The 22697-nt window shown below is 45.2% G+C and overlaps 9 protein-coding genes across 9 annotated transcripts; 4 read left to right on the plus strand and 5 right to left on the minus strand.

Annotated features, from left to right (window-relative positions):
• Positions 1-2557: 2557 nt before the first annotated feature.
• On the minus strand, positions 2558-3499 carry V1513DRAFT_381815 (ketose-bisphosphate aldolase; the record flags this gene model as incomplete). The annotated part of the gene is made up of 2 exons (XM_066895083.1): positions 2558-3338; positions 3414-3499. The coding sequence occupies 2 exons, from the start codon at positions 3497-3499 to the stop codon at positions 2558-2560; spliced, it is 867 nt and encodes a 288-aa protein (XP_066752515.1).
• Positions 3500-5262: 1763 nt separating this feature from the next.
• Positions 5263-6945, plus strand: V1513DRAFT_459417 (general substrate transporter; the record flags this gene model as incomplete). The annotated part of the gene is made up of 3 exons (XM_066899758.1): positions 5263-5282; positions 5334-5425; positions 5480-6945. The coding sequence occupies 3 exons, from the start codon at positions 5263-5265 to the stop codon at positions 6943-6945; spliced, it is 1578 nt and encodes a 525-aa protein (XP_066752516.1).
• A 496-nt stretch (positions 6946-7441) lies between these two features.
• On the minus strand, positions 7442-9752 carry V1513DRAFT_139385 (uncharacterized protein). The gene is made up of 2 exons (XM_066894212.1): positions 8813-9752; positions 7442-8765 (listed from the first exon to the last, which is right to left on the minus strand). The coding sequence occupies exons 1-2, from the start codon at positions 9431-9433 to the stop codon at positions 7938-7940; spliced, it is 1449 nt and encodes a 482-aa protein (XP_066752517.1). The 5' UTR covers positions 9434-9752; the 3' UTR covers positions 7442-7937.
• A 383-nt stretch (positions 9753-10135) lies between these two features.
• On the minus strand, positions 10136-11586 carry V1513DRAFT_480089 (uncharacterized protein; the record flags this gene model as incomplete). The annotated part of the gene is made up of 7 exons (XM_066900324.1): positions 10136-10193; positions 10283-10589; positions 10769-10880; positions 11032-11244; positions 11267-11328; positions 11381-11456; positions 11503-11586. The coding sequence occupies 7 exons, from the start codon at positions 11584-11586 to the stop codon at positions 10136-10138; spliced, it is 912 nt and encodes a 303-aa protein (XP_066752518.1).
• Positions 11587-12246: 660 nt separating this feature from the next.
• Positions 12247-14447, plus strand: V1513DRAFT_432495 (uncharacterized protein; the record flags this gene model as incomplete). The annotated part of the gene is made up of 5 exons (XM_066896406.1): positions 12247-12870; positions 12932-13488; positions 13548-13641; positions 13697-13846; positions 13905-14447. 5 exons carry the CDS (start codon positions 12247-12249, stop codon positions 14445-14447), a joined length of 1968 nt encoding a protein of 655 aa, XP_066752519.1.
• Positions 14448-14902: 455 nt separating this feature from the next.
• Positions 14903-16392, minus strand: V1513DRAFT_459422 (methyltransferase TRM13-domain-containing protein; the record flags this gene model as incomplete). Its single annotated transcript, XM_066899759.1, has 3 exons — positions 14903-15724; positions 15781-16278; positions 16348-16392. The coding sequence occupies 3 exons, from the start codon at positions 16390-16392 to the stop codon at positions 14903-14905; spliced, it is 1365 nt and encodes a 454-aa protein (XP_066752520.1).
• Positions 16393-16965: 573 nt separating this feature from the next.
• V1513DRAFT_448005 (ankyrin repeat-containing domain protein) lies at positions 16966-17781 on the minus strand. Its single transcript, XM_066898470.1, has one exon. The coding sequence runs from the start codon at positions 17736-17738 to the stop codon at positions 17058-17060; it is 681 nt and encodes a 226-aa protein (XP_066752521.1). The 5' UTR covers positions 17739-17781; the 3' UTR covers positions 16966-17057.
• Positions 17782-17900: 119 nt separating this feature from the next.
• V1513DRAFT_448009 (uncharacterized protein) lies at positions 17901-19232 on the plus strand. Its single transcript, XM_066898471.1, has one exon. The coding sequence runs from the start codon at positions 17968-17970 to the stop codon at positions 18823-18825; it is 858 nt and encodes a 285-aa protein (XP_066752522.1). The 5' UTR covers positions 17901-17967; the 3' UTR covers positions 18826-19232.
• A 1074-nt stretch (positions 19233-20306) lies between these two features.
• On the plus strand, positions 20307-22619 carry V1513DRAFT_448012 (chaperonin Cpn60/TCP-1 family). The gene is made up of 5 exons (XM_066898472.1): positions 20307-20564; positions 20628-20668; positions 20728-20988; positions 21042-22161; positions 22208-22619. The coding sequence occupies exons 1-5, from the start codon at positions 20409-20411 to the stop codon at positions 22271-22273; spliced, it is 1644 nt and encodes a 547-aa protein (XP_066752523.1). The 5' UTR covers positions 20307-20408; the 3' UTR covers positions 22274-22619.
• Positions 22620-22697: the final 78 nt, after the last annotated feature.

Raw genomic sequence — 22697 nt, forward strand, 5'->3', positions numbered from 1 at the left:
CCACATGCGAAAGAAAATATACTAATCTGTTTCCAAGCAATTGTCATGTACATTACAAAAGAGATATGCAGCAACAAGCCATCCCAAAACCAGCTCCTACTCTTTCTTGAACTCAATGAGATCAGAGTCTCGCTCAATATGGACGGTTAATGTCCCACATTACTGCGTTTTTTTTGGTAGCAAGTGTAGGCACGGATGATATTTGCGGTCGCGGTTCCGAAGGCAGCCCATAGCCCCAAGGGTAATGAGGCGCCTTCGACGCCGGGAACGCGACGACAAGGGAAGCAAGCGTACATGCAGTACCAATTGCGTTACCAATTGCAGGGAGATATCCGATAAAGCTAACGCCAAAAGCACAAGCCAATTTTAAGTCGCGAATTGGCTGGCATTATTGTCTGAACGGTTCTGTGAGCACGTTGCGTACTGATTTGACAGGACGTTAAAACATGTATACAAAGCATGAATTGTCACTTAGACTACGATAATAATATTTATCACAATATAACACTTAGTTTCAACGTCTTCGTTCACAGAGAGCTTAGTGATGCCAAGCAATTAGCAATATAGTGTTCAAATAAGCCTGCACATGCTAACAGATATGACGAGTAAAATGGTCTTTGCGTCAGCACTGGCCTAGAAGGTGAAAATAATACAGCCAGAAGCGAACCGGGAGATTGCTGAACACGGCCGACGAGCACATCCAAGGCTGACAAGATATGTCTTGTCATTTCTAGTAAACCACCCGCAAAGGGCGCAAAAAAGGCGCCAAGAGCCCCGGAACTTTGATACTATCCTCAATTCGCCCCTCAATTTCCTCCTGCGGCTAAATTCTAAGGCACTTGTTTTGGATAGTGTACCGGACGTCCGGGTCGGGTACATCTAAGGCCAGTTTTGACTTCAATGAAGAAACAACAAGATCGATGCAGTCATCTGGTGGCAAGACGTCATTCCACCGCGAAGACTGCACGAACGGGTGGCATCCAACTTTTTGAATAACCAGCGTGGGTTCCGGGGTTCAAGGTGCAGTCAGATTTATAACCATACGTTCTGCATTTCAAACAACTGCTCTGCATTATAATTTCGCACCATGTTTTCGTGAGAATAACGAATATCGATTATTATTCGCAGCCTACGCGATAATTTTACAGATATAATTCGTTGCCTGTTGCAGACTAAAGTTTCTACGACTGACCTGGACGCTAAATGCCAATTGAATCACTCACGTACGGACATCTTCTCTAGAAACGACGCATAATTATAAGTCTTACTGCCATTGAAAGTGGCGTTAATATACAGATGATATAAATATAAGACCATTGGCATGAATATTGCGCCGAGTACTTCTGGACGTGTTAGAAGTGCATTATTGAACCAGACTAAATGAAAACGGATTCTTGGCGAAGAAACTCGGGCACGTGATTTTAGTGCGTATATTCGCTGAATATCCAATTAATTAGTCAGAATTTGCAAATAAAATCTTCGAATATTATTCGCGCAAATCGGGACTTTCGAAAACGGATGCGAATATGGTCCATTTCTGCGAATATTCGTATTCAGAACAGCCCTGGGTCCATTTCATTAAGCCGATTTGCTCACCATAGAATCCGTTCCGCAAAAGTGCTGGAAGCTCAACAATGCTTGTTAGTGGAGCCAAGCACTTGAAGACCCATCCGAGAGTTGACGCTCTACCCGTTTCCGGCAGCACCCGGAAAAGTAGTTAAGGTTTAAATGTCCGGTAGACAAGGTTGTGGAAGTTGGTTACCCGGAGCCCAAGCTCCCTCCCCCCCTCATTGTAATCAACACAGGACAGGAAATTATGATGGATGAGCCGCGTAGCAGAGAAGTAGGTTGGAGTAACATAGAATCTCAGTCTTTATGCAATCATGAATTCATGATAACTACTTGATAAGATCGCCTATTCACCATCGACATAGATTGTCATAGAACCTTGGCCGACGGGAGGAATGCGGCATCTCCAAATTGAGGAGGCAGATGAGATGCTCTAAGGCGACGTTTCATAGTAAGTGCATTTGTAGCTAGTTCAAAACCATACTTCTATCTTAAGCTGTGATAGAGTTGCGTCTATTTCTGGATAAAAAAGTTCGTACACTTATAGGAATAAGATAGGTTTCAAACAAACAACTGTTTTGCATTCAAGACTACTGTTACAAGTTGAGGCGTCATTTTGCCTATTTCCACCGCATGTGAAAGGGCTTACTAGTAACCATATTTGACGACACTCCGTCCACACTGTAAAAGTTGTGCATTAAAAGGGATCGGTTCGCTCCGTTATAGCAGCATACACCCCGCAAAGAAAAAAGAGGGGAAAAGGCGTTGGTCAATCACGTCCCTACGATACGCGGACTATCCATTCGACATATCGGCAACGCCATAAATTATCAACACTGTCCGCCTACACTGTAAGTTGCTCATTATAAAATAACTGCTGGTGACTGTGAAGTACGACATGAACATAGACTATCACAATATCACTATAACTATCACAAATCAAAATGCTTAAAACTGGATACCCAGACGTCTCTGCAATCGACGAAGCCTATGCTGCCTTTCCGTCGGAGCCTAGCAACTTAATACTTCGTTCTGCCTCCTCCATCCATACTGCAATACTTTTCTCCTGCAATTGTGTCATTTCTAATTTTCCAACGTTGTTACCAAGAAACTCAAGGTAATGGTCATGCAGATTTTTGTTCAAATTAACTTTTCTTATTCCGAGCTCGATTGTCTTCTTCATCAGGTCATCAATGATAGGAAATGCACCGTGCAGCACTAATATGGCCGAGGGACTCAGCTTCTTGATCATTTCCAAGCGATCCAATTGCCAGTACTTCTCAGGTCCACCTGGAGGGTAAGGCCCATGCACATTGCCAATAGACGGCGCTAGAAAATGAACGCCAGTTCCCTCGATAAACTCAGCCGCCAATTCTGGTTCGGTATACAGGGTCTCCATGTCGACCGTCGGGACACCGTCCTCACCACCCACGATGCGTCCCAGCTCCGCCTCAATCGTAATTCCACGTTCTTTTGCAAGTTCGACAATATGACGGACAAATTTGATATTCTCTTCTGGATCTTGACTAGAGGCGTCGACCATGATGGAGTCAAACGGCAATTCAAGGGCCTTATAAACATCCGGCTCGAGAGTACAATGATCCAAGTGCAGAGCTATTGGAACACTGGCGGCATGGCAGGCTTCATATGCGAACTTAATGAATTCCGGGCCGTGGAAGTGCATTGACCAAGGAAATATCTCGATAATAGCTGGAGCCTTCAATTTCTCAGCGGCTTTGATGGATCCGAGAATACCGTCGGTATTGTAGCTAGTTGAACATTAGCCATTATTGGCGGACAAGTAGATAGAATGATTAAAATCATTGAATTCAGAAGAAACTCACCAGTTAAAAGCGGCAACCGCGTACCCTCCCTTCTCGGCGGCATCGAGAATCTGAAAGGTACGGTTATTGTAGGGATATTCAGCCATACCGGAATGCAACGTTCGAGCAATAATGGACTTTGTGCTGGGCAGGAGAGGGAAATTCAGCAATTGCAAATTCAGGCGGGGCAATAAATTAGTCGGAGTTCCTCCAAGTCGTTCCCATAGCTGGCATTAGTCGGCGGAGATCTACCCCCACGCTGCCCCCAACCTTCACTGAAAACATTCACGATCGGCAATGATAAATGACCGCACCAACAAGTTCCTGCACAACATAATCGTCGCATCGGGAAGTACGTTGAGAGATGAAGATCGAGGACCACCAACTCGGTCACCCGACATGGAACGTCACGATTAGCTGTAACATGATATGGCCGTTCAGTTTCCAACGTTGACTGCCTACTATATTTTATGGATCGCTAATGATTGTTGCCCGCAGTTTAGAAACCGATTTCTCAATTTCCTATTATTATATTGCGACATATTGCGCAATGAATATAGAATGAATATAGTGCTCTGATTGGAGATATTTTGCCACCAATTTTCTTAAAACTTCGCTTAAGTAAGGACCTTAACAAGATGAGAGTATCCCCCTCTTAAACCACTATGGCTATCCTTATTATGGACTAGCGCCAACCTTAAGCGTAGTTCAAATTGTTACACGCCAATCGGCAACTTTGCTGGTCCCTGCATCAATCAACAACATAAACGAGCAGCTCGGAATTGCGAATGGTGGATTCGATCTGCAAGAAGCCCACTACTGGAGACTCTGACTCTGTAACCTGCTATTATAAATGTAGCTTGGTCGAAGCTTTATAATCGTAGTCAATCGTAGAATATCCGCCGCCACTAGGATTAGACTGCTCGATGTATATCGTCGACGACCAACCGGCGCGTCTCGGGGCATCTTTTTCGCATTCCAGTAAATACAACTAACATATCAATGTTAACTCGAGCTTATTGACTACGATAACGTGCTAATGGGCGGTTTCATCGATGGTGATCAGTTTAATTGTTGTCTTAATCATCCACGCGCCGATATTAAATCCATTATTGTTGCTATCTACGAGGTTGTTTTGAACATTCGGTTTTATTCTCGTCCTCTCGATCATTGAATCGCCGCGATGGCTCGCTGCTCATGATATGGAGGATGAGGCGCGTAAGGTGATCGCCCTGATATCACTGGACATTGAAGAGATCATTCTTCATTGGCTCACTAGATATTAAGAGATTACAATAGCGATTCAGCTCTGAAGCCTGTTGAGCTTGCTAAGCAATAGAACCTGTAGTGCATTGCTACTACGCGATTTTGTTATGCAACTCCTTGTTATGCTGCGCCGCAAAGATTGGCGAGCTGAGGAAAGTGCCCATACAATTAACACAGGAGAATTCTCCCAAAAATACTGCGATATACATATTTGTTTATCTATAAAGTAGTAAGTTCGATAAAGTATTGCTTCTACACCATGAACTGATGTTTACAGAAGGGGAAGCGGCTGACGAAATTGGGCTAAGATTATGGGTGACGGTTGTTACCTTTGCCCCGGAAGTATGGAGGAAATAAGGTCGCGCGCACGAAATAAGGGCACCTGTGACGTAAACTTCGGAAGCGGTAGGATTCGCTCGAATGTAAATCTCACACCGTCGCTCGACATTCACGAAAATTCACTCCCTGAATTTAATATTCCGATTAGTGTATCTAATATCATGCTTTCTGTATATTGTTTTTGACTGCACCTAGAGTCATCGAGCGATCACAATTAGTCATAAGAGTGTGCCGCGTGGCTGAAGTGAGATCGATAGTCGGAAACATGGATGGCGAGAGGATCTTGTATTTCCGTGTCTGGTTAATGCTATCAAATCGATAACCAATATAAATTAGTTTGCTTCGTCTATATAGCGATCATCCGTACGGATCAAAGAGACTACGCGGAAGTTGGCTGCTATACGCTACGATCCTTCTCAGTTGCTTTGGTATGGCATGCCGTGATTTAATGATACTGGACTAGTTCTGACGCAATTATGCAGGCTTCTCACTCGTTGGCTATGACAATGGCTTGATGGGTGGCTTTATTAACGGCAGACAGTTCAATCGTGTGTTTAACTATCCTCATCCCTCACTACTCAGCACAGTCGTCGCAATTTATGAAGTTGGCGGCTGTGTTGGTGCAGTAGGAATATCATTCATTGGCGACCGCATTGGACGGCGACAATCTATAGCACTTGGCGCGATTGTCATGATAATCGGTGCAATTTTACAAGCGTCAGCTTATCAACTACCACAGATGTTCGTTGGAAGAATCATATCCGGGATCGCAATCGGTATTATAAATTCTACGGTCCCAATTCTGCAAGCCGAGGTCAGTCCAAAGGCAACGCGAGGTTTGTACGTTGCAATGTACTGCAGTACCTTGAATCTGGGGATTGTCACAGCGTACTGGCTTGATTTCGGTTTATCGTATGTGGACTCTGAATTCGCATGGCGATTTCCTACTGCTTTCCAGATTGTATATGTACTTGCAATTTTATGGTTGACGGTTATGGTGCCTGAGTCTCCCAGGTGGCTGACCGCGCATGGTATGCATGACGACGCTGTATCTGTTCTAGCCGCGTTGGTAAATCGAGAAATTGACGATCCGGATGTGGTTCAGCAGTACGAGGAGATTGTGGAGACAGTTATTATGGAATCGGCAGAAGGTTCTGGATCTTGGTCTGATTTCTATAAGTCAGATGGATTACAATCCTGTCGCCGATTGTGGACTGCGATTGCGGTTCAAGTATTCCAGCAGTTGGGAGGTATAAACGCTATCATCTACTATGCTACTACGCTTTTCCAACAATCTATTGGGTTTTCGCCAAAAATGGCTGGATTAATGTCTGGGTTGTTGCAGACATGGATGTTTATTGCGTCATTCATTCCTTGGTTTTTAATTGACAGGATTGGTCGCAAACCTCTCATGCTCGGAGGTATATTTGTGGAGGGGGCTGTTATGGCTGTGCAGACAGCACTTATTTATCAAATTCAGTATCGCACTGGGATTGAGCATTCCGCAGCCATTGGCGCTGCGGCCATGCTCTTCCTCTTTGAGAGCGCATTTACGGTTGGCATGCAGTCTACAGGATGGGTATATCCATCAGAAATCCTGCCGCTTCGTCTTCGTGCTAAAGGATCAGCTATCTCGACGGCAGCGAACTGGATCTCCAATTTTATTGTAGTCGAAATTACGCCCCCAGCGATAGAAAACATTGGGTATAGAACGTATACAATCTTTACGATTCTCAATGCGTGTTTTCTACCGATAGTGTGGTTCTGGTTCAAGGAAACGAAAAGTTTGTCGCTTGAAGAAGTGGATTTGTTGTTTGCAGATGAGCACGCGCTAGAGATGTACAGGGTTGTGGTGGACCGAGAGCTAAGCGACCAGGAGGAACAAAATAAGGATGATGGAGTGGAATATTTCGAGCAGGCGAGCACTAGTAGCAGGGCTGTATTTTAATTACTGTCTAGTACTGATAGAATACCCATTTAATATACTCAGCCACTGCTATTTCGTATATTAACCGTTCTCGTTCAAACTCATAAACCAAATTGTAGCAGCCTGATACAACTAATTGCTAGGAAACGGCAGTGAACCCTTCAACGCATCGTATATTGGATGTCTACCTACAGCCGCCGGTAAACCGGCAAAATTTCTTAATCAGTAGCTTCGTCGAAACAATGCTCTCAGCTAAGGTGCCAGATATCTTCAATCTCCTTGCACCCACATTATACCGTTCAATCGTTACCAGACGTAAATATAGCGATATAGGGGATTCCGGACTCTAGAACTGGTTGAGAGGCTATTTGAGAGCTAATATCCTCTTCGACCTATGTAGTACCAGAAGGCGAAAGTACCCGAAGGCAGAAGTCGGGAGTCGTGGCGGAATACTAATAAACTTTGCTGCCCCCACTCTTGTCTGCGTAATTTGACCATCCCCTGAAAAAGAACAGGGACATGACGTCACACGCTCGCCATATGTTCATTCGTCCATCAGGGACTAGCCACTATCTACGCCTACGATGTTATAAAGAGTGCTAGATGGACAAAGCCCGATCGGCACATGCGTGCGACGCGTCTTTGCATTCACAGACTGTAGTGCTCCTGATGGCATTAAAATTGAGTAACGTGTACGCTGGATGCTTGGATGGCGTGCAAAGTGCGGGGATAATGATGGCGTCTTAATTGGAAGACTGTGGTCCCTGATGGAGCTGCGAACTTTCATTTTCAGGAATCCTGGTGTCCTTTTGTTGTTCAATGAGCAACTGACATATGACGCAAGGATTAGAAGCTGTTGGTAGTTTGGTAAGGGAATGAGATAAATACTGGAAAGTCTAGTATGAAATGGGATATTTCGATGGAGAAGATACACGTGTCCGAACACCATAAACGAGAGAAAGAATTCCAGAACCAAGCGAAAACCGAAACATGTCGCACAATCCATTAATCATTTATACTGAAACTGCTCGCTGTGCAATTAACAAGCCAATGTCCACATCAATCGCTTTGAACCGTGGCATTTTCCCCATGCACTGGCCGCGGCAGTATAGCCAAGCAACAAGTGCATCACCGTCAATCGTATATCTCTGGGCACCTCGCTGATTATCGACAAACTGAGTCACACTCGCGGCAATGCTGGCGGGTGACATATAGCCAGGGAATTGCGAGTCATCATCTACTCGCTTGTGCCACGTCTGCATATAAATCGGCTCGCTTGAGAGTAAAATTGTATTCAAGCCTGCCATGGTGACTGCACTGCTGTCACCTTGGGGGAAAATGCGTCTGATCGCTTCCTTATCTCGTGATTCGATCGTGAATTTCGCGACTGTGAAACAAGTTCGGTATATAGCCTCTATCAGCTTTTGCGAGAAAGTTTTACCTTGGCGTTCAGCGACTGAAACGGACAAGGCGTCACGCATCATCAAGATTGCTGGTGTGACCCTCCTATTTTGAGCAATGCCGCTTGGCGGAGGCGTGGATGAATCACTACTATCAGCACGGGATTCAATACGTCCCATGCGAACACTGCCCGGATCCAGGATAGCACTGCGCGTCATGTCTAGCACCTTGCTTGCCCCGCCTGCGAGCGTTTGCACAAATTTTGCATTATGATGCTGCATAGCAACTTGCACCCCGTGTTCGTATACATCGAGGAACACCGACTGCATACCTTCAACTGTCGACTCCAGCAAGTTAATGCGTGATTGAAGATCCATTATGGTACGGTCTTTCTTTTGTCTGTATGTCCGTTGTGCGTCTCGAATTTGAGCCCGACGCCGCTGCATTCGTCAGCTCATTTATATCATAAAAGTAAAAGGCATCGTACATCGGTCTTTTCATGCTTAGCAATTAACCGCGGTCGACCACGTTTCCGTATCTGCGACGGCCTCCCCGGTTCGTCTTTTGACTCATTCGTTCCGGATGGTACAACAGATAAACTCCAAGGCGTTGGCAAGTCTCGCGCCGCGCCCGGACCTCGACCATCCGGATCATCACTAACATAAGCATTGGGGGGATGTGTATCTATATGGCCTAGTTTCTTGGCATCCAGATTGACGGCATCGAAGAAACTGCCGGTGCTAAGCCGTTTGTACATGCTTTCCTGCACTTCTTCGTCCCAACCATTACCTTTATTGTTCAATATCCAATCCGACGAAGACGTTGGGACTGACGTGTCAAGACCTGGATCTGAATTCGGGGATATTCCAAGGTTAATATGAATGTCACCCTGGGAGAAAATATCGTTCGACACTAGGTCATGATCCTGCATCACTGTTTGCGGTTTGGAAGATAAGTAGGACATAGCGGAACTTGTGAAATTGTCGAGACTCGTAAATTCAGGTTCTGTATGGTGGTTGCTTGCTGATGGGGAGGATTGTAAATTCAACGTCTGGTTTGGATGCGGTCTTTGTGGGTACAAGGCGAAGTCCATTCCCAATTCGGTCATGCCGATAACAGAATTGGAATTCAGGGATCAAGTCGAAATATAAGCAATGCAAATCGAACAGCGAGAGTGAATTCTCGGGGGCTGGACACAAGCGCCGAAAGCTTACAGATACGAGAGCTTAGAGCGTCGATATATTGTATTCGTAGGGCACATAAGAACAGTGTCCTAGATCAAGACCAGATAGTAAGCAGTCGGCGGATGTTATTTTCCACAGACGCCACACTCGCCACACTCAGAGTCATTTTCGAAGCAACAAAGCTTTGGGAGAAAAATGCCAGCATGTCATTCGCACTTACGCACTATTCGTGACATGACTGCACGTTTTTGGAGGCACCGCTATTCGGGTTAGGGCCTTACCAAGCGTTGCTCACGTGCTAGCGCGTCGTCTGAATTCGAGACGAGCTGGAAATTCCTCATTTGAGGTAGGCTCTATTTGATCAATAAGGGAGACTTATCGGCGGAGATCTATTGAGTTTGCGGCGTCGTGTTGCTTACTGTTTTGTGCAGTGGCTCTTTGAACGACTTCCAAGCCAGCGATGATCCTGAAGGATTAATATGATGTAGCAAAGCGAATCAAGCCTCGGCCTAACCAAATGTGATGTATATTCCTTCTTCAAAATTCTCCAGTGACTTTCTAGGCGCATTGTGGTGCGCGAAATTGGTATTGTGCTCGATCCCGGCCTGCCATCTCCCATCGAGACCCTATATTGCCCACACTGGGTCGATACCAATTGCACCAAACATATCGAAAGATCTTCGGCTGATTAATGAACATACAGTATTCGAGCATCTCTTTAATGGACGATGCAAATAATGAAGACTCTCCAGGGCGCTACCATTGTCGACGACCACTTTGGCAAAATAGGATGTCTGAGAAGATGCCGCTTAATCATGATACGAAGAACATTAGCCTGGTCTGCGGTACACGGTCTTTTAAGGCCTCTTGAAAGCATCCACTCCGTCTCGCCACACAAAAAGTGTAGATACGGAGGGAGAGCTGCCTTTCGTATGGATATCCGAGCAGTATCAACTAAATCACTGCCTCTGCCTGCCTTACCGCTGATATGTTGACTGATTGCACGCAAGCTATGCCAAAGACAGAGGTGGTGATTGTAGCCATCATTGTTTCTTCCATATGCGAGGCTTGCCGCTGTTACTTCAATTACAAAATTGTTGATTAGAAATACTAAAGTATGTTGGTGCGAATGGGCATAATCGTATTATACCTGCAAAGTCCTTGTCAGTGTGGACCTATTTCGGCTTCAACCTCGCATTTCGCAACTCCATGAGCCACGACGACAATTGTGATCCCCTTTTGCCGTTATTCTTGAATACCTCGAGTGTCATGAAGAAGGGAAGACAAAGGGAGCGACACTAGGTCGTATTCGGTAAGAACGCAGTAGAGTTCAAAGCCGTGCTTGTTAGTGCCGATTGGCGTCAATGAAAACTTCAATCATCTTGGCGGGATTGAAATTCTGACTATCGGTGAAACAAGGCGTTAGAAAGGCCAATGAAATCCCAGGCTCTTGAAGACCTTGGAGTAGTTCATAGCCATCTTGCTCGGCCACTTAGAGTTGAGCGGATTTAAAATCATCAACGTCCCTATGCCATTCGCCTTGCGTCAGGGAAAGCCAGAAGTTGTAGACCTGCTTCCTCGTGATTATTTGCGCCGCGGGCTTCTCGAAAGACACACTAGTCATTTGGATCAGGTTTCGATAAATTTGGCGTGGCGGAAAGTACTTATGTGACTTAATGTAATTTCGGACCTCATCTGTCATGCGAAACATCCTTGATTGAGTATGACTAATGTGCTCGTAGATTACTGTTGCGGACGCGTTGGCCCCTTGAAAAGCTTATATGAAACTCGCCGTGAAACTCGAAGTATTCCTTTTGAACTAAAGACATTAGATATCTATTGCGGTTGGGCATATAATTAAGACCGCGTACCTGTGTACCGCTGTATGGTCGAGGGATCGCGCTTTGCGGGTCTATCTTCGACGGAAGCGGAACAACTGAAGCTATACTTGGCTCCGTCACGTCTTTCATGTGCATGTTGCAAATAGAAGAACAATCGAAAATGCGCTCCGCAGCAGTATGGCAGCTATTCTCTGTAAATCGCGGTCCGTAGTTACCGCACAGGCACCAATCGACATCATTGTCTATACAAAAGGTCGACGAAAGGGTAGCCCTAATTTTTCAGAGGCTGTGCTGCAAGATCAAACTTGAGGTCATCATTTTGCTTCAAAAACACAGAGACTGCTTCGACAAATTCTTCATGAGTATCGTAGCACCCGTCAAGATCGAATCCTGCGCGCTGCGTCACACCAGTCTTATTTTGCGCAAAAAATGTTCATTTCATGGAGTACAAGTCATGAGCAAAGTTACCTTGTTACGGCACTTGTGGCAGCTATACAAGTGTTTATGTTAAAGATAGATGAATGATCGGCTCCCAAACCCCGGATTTAGGTTTCCGGTTCCCTTTCGCGTGAGCGTGACGCGTCAAAGTTTGTTTGGCTATCGCCAACTTGCGACATCCCCTTATTCATCTACGGTCCAAGCAGTGAGGGATATGAGGGTTGCGGCTGCGTTAATTAGATCGGTACATTGAATCTGGTCATTGTCACATCGTACTGCTGGATTTCGGTTTATCGTATGGGGTGGACTCTAAGGGTAAAGGTACCCGGTGTGACCAAACCTGTCTGCCTGATTGCAGCAAAACAATTTGGTTGTGTGTCTCACGGCGCCTACTTACAGACATATTTTGCCAATTAACAAAGCAGATACGAATTTGTTATCTATAATAACGGTTCGAGATGCAAGTCCGCATTCCTCGACCGATCACCTCGTCCGGGTCGCCGTCGTCGTCGACAGCATCAGCGTTAAACAACGTCCATGCCGTGCCCATACCGCTAAGCGCTCTATCAAGCTTACAATCTTCAGAGTTAGACGGCCTGCATGTCTTTGACCGGGATAATACGCAGCCGAAATCTTACAAGCGGAAAAGAGAGAATCACGATGGGACGAATCCGCGGAATGTTCCAGTTATAATTATGCTCTCCGACGACGAATGTGAAGGTCCAGTGGAAGTAGATCCGAATAAGAATCTACTAGAGAGGAATAAGACTGGATCACCAAACTGGCCGGTGAAAATCGATGACTCTGACCAGCAAATTTCAATTTCGCCAAAGCGAACAACTACGTCAAGGTCGTCGCCACGGACTGCTGGTCTCGAAACGAAGGAATGCGACGGTCATGTCTCCATAGATACAGTTCAAAACGACACTAATGTCACTCCAATCGTTTTATCCAATTCATTTTCAGATGGTCAAGAATTTGTTCCAGACAGCCCATTACCAACTCCTGTGGTAGAAATGGTGTATTCACGTGCAAAATTGGAAAGCGAGATCCTAGCTATGTTTCCCGAAATATGTCGTGATGTAAGTTATATGGCTGTCTTATTCTAAGCCGGGAAAGTAAAGCTAACTATGCGCATCTTAGTTCATTCAGGATCTAGTCGGCCCGATGGCGACGGATTTCGGTCCAGACAAATTACAGAAAATAGTTCTAGCCATCCTCGAAAATGCAAATTACCCTCGCTACAAAAGTACGCCATCCTCTGCGACAACATCAACCGAAGCAGACAAAGCCGCAGGCAATGTCTCCAATGCAGAATATGTGATTGCAGTAAAATCTGCTCTTAGGCATGAATTTCGGACAATGCCTGTGAAAATTATTGATGAATGTTTGCACAAGAACAAGTTATCTCTCAGTAAAGCGTACAATGATTTGGATCAAATTGCCCGATACTTCATGGGAGACACGAGTACATTGCCTTCGAAGCCCAGCTTTCTACCTCTTCGTGCAGCGAGATCAGCAAAGGTTGAGATGGACACTTTGCTTGACCTCAAACTTGGACGGCACGTAGTCCGGGATCTGGATGCTGTGAAGGAGCAATTTCGCGTTGAAAGACTGAAGGAGGCCGAGAAAAGAGATAAAGAATTCGCAGCTCGATTGGCCGAGAAAGAAGCCGAAGAATTGGGCTTGACAATGACTTGGTAAGTATCAGGCTATGCAAACGTTGGATTCCTTGTACATTTAACAAAATGACATATAGCGGTTGCTGCTTTGGAGACTATGCTGATTTCGAAATGTCGCAATGTTCTGAGGGTCATTTGTTTTGTCAAGCGTGCATCCAGCGACAAATTGAGGTATCTTTTCTTTCGAAATATAGGTTTTCCGTGTGGAAGTTGACTCTTGATATAGAATATTATCGGTCTGAAGCAATACAATCTAAAGTGCATCGAAGTTGGCGGCTGTGAAGGTGTCTTCGTTAAAAGCGAGATAAAGAGGTTTATGCCAGAAAAGCTGCTTGAAGTTTTGGACAAGAATCAACAGCAGGCAGAGTTACTTGAGGTACTTCAGTATTGTATGTTGTGTTATCCTTGAGCAGTATCGGCTGAACAAATTGTAGTCCGGACTCGAGCTTGATCAATGTCCACTCTGCGATTTTGCGATTTGCATCGAAAACGAAGCTGAGAAGGAATTTCGATGCCAGAATCCTGAATGTCTCGCTGTCACGTGCAGAAAATGTGGCAAGAAATCGCACATTCCACAGTCCTGCGCAGAGTACGAACGTGAACTGGCAAAGGAGGACGGCCTAACGGCGCGTCATCAGGTAGAAGAAGCTATGACGCAGGCCCTGTTACGGCAATGTACTCGATGCCGCCAAAGGTTCTTTAAGGAGGACGGCTGCAACAAGATGACCTGTTCTAATTGCCTTAATACGATGTGCTATGTTTGCAATCAGCCAATTGTAGGATATGATCATTTCAATCAGGGTGGTTCATACATTAATGGAAAATGCCCTCTGTACGACGATACTAGGAAACGACATCAGGAAGAGATAGCACGTGCAGAGAACGCCGCCTCGCAGCAAGTTCTGCGAGAGAACTCGAAGCTATATGAGGAGGACGTGGTTGTTCCTGACGTCCGCTTCGTCCGAACTCGAATGTAGTATTACACAGTTAGGAGCAGTATGCGAGCGAGGAATGCACTTCATGATTCCTCCAATGGTTCCCGCGCCAACACTGTTAATGAAATGAGATGAATGCTGAAGAGATACGAAAATTGATGTGGCCGGCAGTGTTGTGGGCTAGGGCGGAGACGATTGTACTAGGCAATATTGCTGATAACGATGAGTAGCGATTTTTTCCAATATGGGACAGAACACTACCACCCTCATCGGGCCACGCCGGGATCAGGTGTAGCAGGTAGCAGAACTGCGGGGGGTTTTGGTGATCATTCCGTGATGGAGCGGATGTCGGATAATCTCTAGGTAGCATTTGTGGATAGCCTTAGTTGCACGATAGATAGCGGAGTTTTTTTTTGCAATTAATTGGATTTTATGTTTTGGCAAGAGAAAACATTTCGATTACGATGAAGAAAAATATGGCTATCCAACTTCAAATTTTACTTCTGTACAGGAAGAGCTAGAAGGCACACATTTTCAGACGAGATCGCTTTATCCACATATCGTATCAATTCTACCTGAAACCCTTTATCCTCCAAATTCCGCACACGCCCGTAGTCAAGTATCGACCGGACTTTAAAGCCAATTTCTTCTCGCCTTGATATAGAGAGTCGCGATAGATGAGTTTGGTGGTCTTGATTATGGTCGTTATTCGAGTCGACATGTTTAGCGCCGTATCCAACATCCTCACTGTCACCTCGTTCGCCCGTCGCATCAATATTCATCTTGTCCGAATCAGAGGCACCGCGATGTTGAAGTCGCCTTCCGCAGAGCGCCCATGAACTCATTTTACACAGAATCTCAAATCCTCTATGATCAATTTGCCCGTATTTTGCAAGATACTCTAATGGATAGCTTGAATAGCTACATTGATGCCTACAGCATAGTGCAATCATAATGCCCGCCAAATGCATCGTAGAGTCATCGCTGTTGTTTCGGTACGTCCGATGATTCATTAAACATTGAATAGTCAAATCTGTAGCCGCACCGCATAAATGCTTGGATATGGCAACTATGCCACCCTTTCCGTCACTCCGTTTCTGGAGCTGGTTGTTTTCTACTTTCCGCAGATCCAGATCCTTAATATCCGTTTTAATCCGATGAACTATTGGCGCAATAAGGTGCTTGGAACCTAGATCTTCCGAGTCTTTGATTATTTTACTGTCGAATTTCATGCGCCCACCAGAGCGATCAATCAGCAGAAATGACGGTGTGTATGTTGGCTCTTTGTTGTATTTATGAAGCAGAGCTTGATTCAGATACTGGCAGTGTGTCACTGTTAGCTGCAGTCTATGATTTAACAGGAGAAAATACATACTCGTGAAAGCTCACCACGTCCCGCACCAAATTCCACAAAACAGTTCTCGCATAAGAGAAGACCTACGTTCCCGAGAGTCGATATCAGTGACTCCTGCTGAATTGCATGCTTCTTATTCGAAAGTTCAGCTAACCGTTTCTCTAATCCTTCATATTTCAATTGTCGTAACGGCATCTCATTATACTTCGTTCCTTGGATTTCATTTTCATAAAATTGCTCGACAAAGGCGACCCACTTTACGTATTCTTTAAATGTTATTGATGCATCTCGTGTAACTGCGGTCACAGCTAGAGACTGCTCTGGCTCAGTGCGAACGAGATTAATATCGGGAACGAACCAAGCACTGCTAACAACTTGTTTGGCAGCCTGGCAGCGTTTGACGTGTCGCTGGAGATCGGAGAACGATACCGAATGGCTGGAATCTACCGGGCATTTAACACGTGCAAGTTGTCGTTTAGAAGATAGTGGATCTGCCGCGCTAGCGGACAACTCGAGAGTCTAGATTAGTGTTAGCCTCGTCAATTATATTTAGTCCTGTCATTACGCCTATATAAGCTCTTGGCATACCTCTAGATGTTGAGCGCAGAACCGATCGGCGGCCCTACGGGTCATGTTGCATCTTCGAAACCTTTTGTGGGGCATTAAGAATTCGCATTGGAACCGTTCTGGCTTATTAGGCCGTTTGACATCGCATTTCTGCTTTATATGCTTTAACGCTAGAGGAAATATCTGCGTTGTTTCTGTTTGAACAGTACTGTTTTCGATTGTCATACTCCGCTTATAACTGAATGAGTAGGAATGGGTAAAGTTATGATGGTTTTATTCGATTCATAGCTCGAGCGGCTCAAATTTTCTCGGCGGTGTAAACTTTATCGTCCCCATCACCCTAACACGATATATCGCCATCGACTTAACCGCAGAAATAGAGAATGGCTGTAGACGAGCACTGACGCCCTACGCCCTTGTCCAAATGGATGTTCCTTTCTTTAGATTCTCGTATAGATTCTCATTAGGAGATCTATACACATGCGAGCACAGCTATTCGCCTTTCGGGGAGGGTAGCTGTGCGCTGAGGCTTGTCTCCTTGCCATCATGTCTTGCCAGGTGGTGGCATGCAGGGCGGGACCACCATATCTCGACATTTTGTTCGTAATGTTCAAAATAAGGGGTTTGGTGGCCGTTTAATACAAGTGACAATTTTATTATACAGAAAAATGCAACCGTATTCGCCAATTCCACACACTAACTTACAAGACTACCACAGTTTTTGCGATATTCTATCTTCCTGAATCCTTCCTTTCCTCTGATTCCACGCGCTGTCGCACAACTCTTGAGGAATAACTTGACAGATGCTCCTCTGATAACTGCAGTCGAACTGCCTCTTCCACTAAATGCATAATCCCTTCTTCGGGATTATCTGATTCGAGCAATTCTTCTATTTTTTGCCTTCGTTCCGCGATCTGCTCATTGTCCAATTCCTCGTCCGGTACTCTCTCAAAGCCAAGTCGTACATTCGAGCCATCTGGAATTGTATCCTTCAGCTCCTCTTCTAATCCTTTAGTTGCAGATTCACCATCTTCCAGACCCTTTAAGTACTCAACGACAACTTCCAGTGGTTCACCATCTTCCTCGATCTCCCTCTCAAACTTCTGTCGTGCAGTAACGCCTTCCGAATTCTTATGTTTCCAATCAGCACCCAATTCCTCAATTAGTACTTTGGCTGCTTCCACGGTCTCAACGACAAACAACGGCGTCTCGCTATCTTCGTCTGTAATATTAACATTACCACCCTCTGAGACTAAATACCGCAGCAACTCGATGTGCGAATATGACGCAGCTGCATGGAGTGGTGTATATCCGTGGGCATCACGATCATTCGGCGTGTGAGCCTTGGTCGCAAAAAGTGCTCGTATTACCGGTAGATTATTATCAGATGCTGCTATCCACAGATTTGCCATTGCTATTTACGCAATGCTATGTAGAAATGCCACCGTCCCGTTGACTAGTTGTCACGAGGAAAAAAATGTAAATTATTGAGATCCGATGGGTTAGGTGATTGAGCCGCACGGGATATATGAGGCACGTCGCCCGATTAGCAACGCGTTAATGTAACTTATCAACCTTGAATTAGCATGAGGCATTACTAACTATTGAGCGATGTACGTCAGTTAATATTAGAGTAGAAGAATGGTTTCACATCAAAAAGAATTACCCGCCGAATTAGGCAGCTGGTTGCCGGCCCAAATATTACAGGATTCGCCTGCGCTTGATCAGGTACCCCCGATGCCTGGACTGCAATCTCAGCAGTATAGTCAGATCCGCAACGGATCGCAGCACATATACAAGGACACTATTAGAAATTATATACAGCGTAGATCATACCCCGGCTATAGTGCACCTAAACTTATTTCGACTGAACTAATCATTGAGGCGGGAGAGGAGAGACAGGTTATAATTATGACGGAGGACTGCAGCACACCGGAAGGGTCTGATAGCTCACTGGATCAAGCACCGACCAAGAAACGAGACGATGGTTTTGTACTTGATAGCCATAACCGCTCAAACTGCATCTCTGTTGATTCCAGTACTTCTGATATGGAATTCGGCACCCGCCATGATCTTACAACTTCTGGAAACGCAAAGTGTCAGCTAATTCGGTCTCCATCCCAGGAGAGGTTCAACCGCCCTGACGAAATTGCAATGTTGAAAGTCAGTAGCCGTCGTGGGGTACGACGGACTTTTCCAGGATACGTGGTTCCCTCGAGGAGTCTGTCATGTCTAACTTCAGGCCGGCGTCAACTGCAACTATCTTCGCTTTCGATTTTGTCTCCTACTCAAGGCATATATTTGCCAAAAAATGGCGACAGCGAAGATGCAGATAAAGTTGGGATCGACGATGATCTAACTGATAAGGCAGATATGAAGGAACGAACTTTTGAAATTTTTCATATCTATTCCTCGGATGATGAGTTAGCCGAGGAAGGCTTAGCATCTACGTCTCGTCGAGACGTTTCTGCAATCGTGCTAGCTAAGCGAAAAATGTAAACGGGTTTGAGACATTTCTAAAAGCTGAAACGAAGCAGGCCAGTATCTATTGCTCGGCAGACGTTCCTCATGAAAATTCGGAAGATAGTCACTGTTTGTGATATCGAATCGATTGGCGACGTTGGAGAGGATCCATCCGACGAAGATTACAATACACGACGGGCCGGATGAAGAAGAGATTAATACCAATATTAGTTTGCGCGAAAAAAGATACCGTACTAAAACTCACAGCATAATGATACAGGTAAGCACTGGAAGAAGAGTCGAGGTCATACCAATGGGAGATGCCTGCCTAAAGATAAAAATAACTGAAATTACTTGTACCGTCCATAGGTTTGATATCCCGCAACGAAACTGTGGAAAAGAATTGTCTGTCACGCCGTGGTATTTGTCGAGCTTGTTCTAAGACGATAATGCAATTACAGCTTTAATTTACTATTCTATTACTACAGAATTTGAAGTAGCTAATCAACACTTTAGCTATGCGTTTTTAGTATTTAACGGGTAATAATAGCAATGCAGAGGGTATCACAACGCAGACTAAACCAGCAGCAGTCGTGTGGTAATACTAACCCAATATGGCCTCGAAACAACTCCTATCGTCGCCAAGTACGACAGAATTGCCCCCTGCGCTATTACTCGAATAACCATGTCCCACGTCAGGTGATGGAAGTTTTATTGAAATTATTCCATTCAAGGACCACAGAAAGGGCGAACCCACTCTGCGCTCTACCGGTTGTACTGTATCTGTTGGCACACGCCTGTGTGGCCTGTATAATCGTCCTATTTCGTACTCTGGGTTTGTGGATCGACCCATACATATATTTTCGCGAATTTTGCTGACAGCGCTCCTCGTCCAGTTGTACAGTCGAATACCAAACGTGGATTTCGAATCGTTTGCAAAAGTGTCACTCTCATTGCTAAAATTCAGAGCCGTACCAACAATCTCCGAAAATAAATTCTCATTTTCACTATCGTCGTCGTCGTCGTCGTCGATATAATACTCGTTGTTGTCTCCATGTTGTTCAATATGGTTGAGAAGAGCTTTCCTCAATGCTCGAGGATCCAATCTATAATGTCTTCTTGCTCCACACAAAGGCGAGTCTGCTCCACCTCTATGTAATCCCAGATTATCTTCCAAATCTCGCAAATCGTCACGTAAATTAAAGCTCTTCCGAAGATTACTGATACGTGGTTTCGTTGGCCTTTCGCGCCGGTTTGAGTGAGTAATATCACGAATATTTACGTTCGGCCTAATCGGGAATATCACATTAGTATCTTTCAGCTTGATCAATTCTTCTACTCACTCGGATAACATATTATCATACTAACACGACTGTATTTATAATAAAATAGGCCAGCTACTCAGTAATTGGCATGTAGACGCGTCCATGGATTACGTCGCCGTTGGAACGTGTCGCCCAACGAACGACATTAGTTGTCTGAGCCACATTTGCGCCACAACGAGCCATACCTATCGCACTAAGCAATAATTTTCCTTCACTACTTGCAGACGCGTCTCTGCTATATTCTGATCATTTGTCAAACAAGGCGCTGATCGATTTAATTGCAACCAAACAACGATGAATTTCGGCGGCCAGACTCCTACAATTGTCGTTCTTAAGGAGGGAACTGACACTTCCCAGGGACGTGGTCAGATTATCAGCAACATCAATGCGTGCTTGGCTATTCAGGATACAATTCGACCCACCTTGGGCCCATTGGGATCTGATATATTGGTATGCAGTTGCATTCTCTGTATATGGCATATAATGTGGTTGACTGATTGCATCCATACGTAGATTGTTGGATCTAATGGCGATACGACTATCTCAAACGATGGGTAAGTTGGTCACTGCCCGTCTTCGGCAAACGATTATCGTGGCTTACAAATATTTACAGTGCGACAATTCTGAAGCTTCTGGATGTCGTTCACCCGGCTGCTAAGGTGCTCGTCGATATTTCCCGCTCACAGGATGCTGAGGTCGGTGATGGTACTACGAGTGTCACCATCCTTGCCGGTGAGCTATTGCGTGAGAGCAAAGCTTTTGTAGAGGAGGGCGTTTCAACACACATCATCACAAAGGGCTATCGAAAAGCTGCTCAGTTGGCTGTTAACAAGATCAAAGAGTTGGCTGTGCACATTGATCGGTCGAACGAGGCGTAAGTGATATACCGGATTCTCCCAATGTAGTTGGCTGGCTAACAGGGAATAGTGAATTTAGATCCTTATTGGAGAAATGTGCTGCCACCGCCATGTCGTCGAAGCTGATTCACCAGAATTCGGCTCTGTTCACCAAGATGGCGGTCGACGCCGTTCTCACTTTGGATCAAGATGATTTAGACGAGAGTTTAATCGGCGTCAAAAAGGTCCCTGGTGGCGGTCTTGAAGACTCTTTCCTTGTATCCGGAGTCGCATTCAAAAAGACTTTCTCATATGCTGGATTTGAGCAGCAGCCAAAATCGTTCACCAACCCACCTATTGTCTGCTTGAATGTCGAATTGGAACTCAAGGCCGAAAAGGACAACGCGGAAGTTCGAGTGGAGCAGGTCTCAGAGTACCAAGCCATTGTGGACGCAGAATGGAAGATTATCTATGACAAGCTAGAGGCTATCTACAAAACTGGAGCGAAAATTGTTCTGTCGAAGCTGCCCATTGGCGACTTGGCAACTCAGTATTTCGCTGATAGAGATATATTCTGCGCTGGCCGAGTTAGCTCTGACGATATGGAGCGTGTTGTGCAAGCAGTTGGTGGAAGCATTCAGTCTACGTGCACGGATATCAAGCCAGAATACCTTGGTACGTGCGAGAGGTTTGAGGAACGTCAGATAGGGGGTGAAAGATACAACTTGTTTACCGGGTGTCCCAAGGCGAAGACCTGCACGTTGATTCTTAGAGGTGGGGCAGAGCAGTTCATTGAGGAGGTTGAACGATCTCTACATGATGCCATCATGATCGTGAAACGATCGATTAAGAATAATTATATCGTTGCTGGAGGTGGCGCGCTGGAGATGGACGTTTCTAAGTATCTACGTGATTATTCGCGGACAATTGCAGGCAAGCAGCAACTAGTTGTGGCGGCTTTCGCTAAGGCCCTCGAAGTTATTCCACGACAGCTATGTGATAATGCGGGTTTTGATGCGACCGATTTGCTGAACCGCTTGCGAATGCGTCATTCGCGGGGGGAAATATGGGCAGGTGTCGATTTCGACTCTGAGGATATTTCCAATAACTTGGAGAAGTTTGTGTGGGAACCTGCGTTAGTGAAGATTAACGCCATCCAGTCAGCAGCGGAAGCTGCATGCTTAATTTTGTCAGTCGATGAGACGGTTAAGGTATGTGATATGCTGACTCAAATGCGGAGATACTAACTCTGAGTAGAACGAGGAAAGCTCACAGCCTGCAGCCCCTCCTCGCGGAAGGGGTAGAGGCCTTCCCAGACGATAAGTGCGCAGCTTCGATACATGAAGTGCTTTGTGGTATTTAGAAAGTTTCATTGTCGATATTATGTAAATTTATTTGTAACTACGCGGAAGTCGAAACGGGCTACGATTATGCCTATACTTCCTCCGCAGCGGCATCTAGGACCGTTCATTTGTACTAGCTAGATGGACGTACAGTTGTAATGACTAGACTTTCTCAACAGTAACCTGATGATATCTGGCAAAATCTGATGTTGGAAACTGTTAGTATTCCAGCCGTACTCATAACTTTACTCCATCTAAGAGACATTGTGAACTGAGATAAATTTGACGTATTTATTGCCTATATTTTACCGCAAACTTTCTCTGCTCTTTCTGGCAGTCTATCTGACATCAGGCTGGCATTTTGCAAGCGGAGCACGTTGCGGGACTTCATTTCATAGGGATTG

This window comes from Lipomyces chichibuensis (genome assembly GCF_038497645.1).
Source record: "Lipomyces chichibuensis strain CBS 12929 unplaced genomic scaffold V1513scaffold_25, whole genome shotgun sequence".
Classification (NCBI taxonomy): Eukaryota; Fungi; Ascomycota; class Lipomycetes; order Lipomycetales; family Lipomycetaceae; genus Lipomyces; species Lipomyces chichibuensis.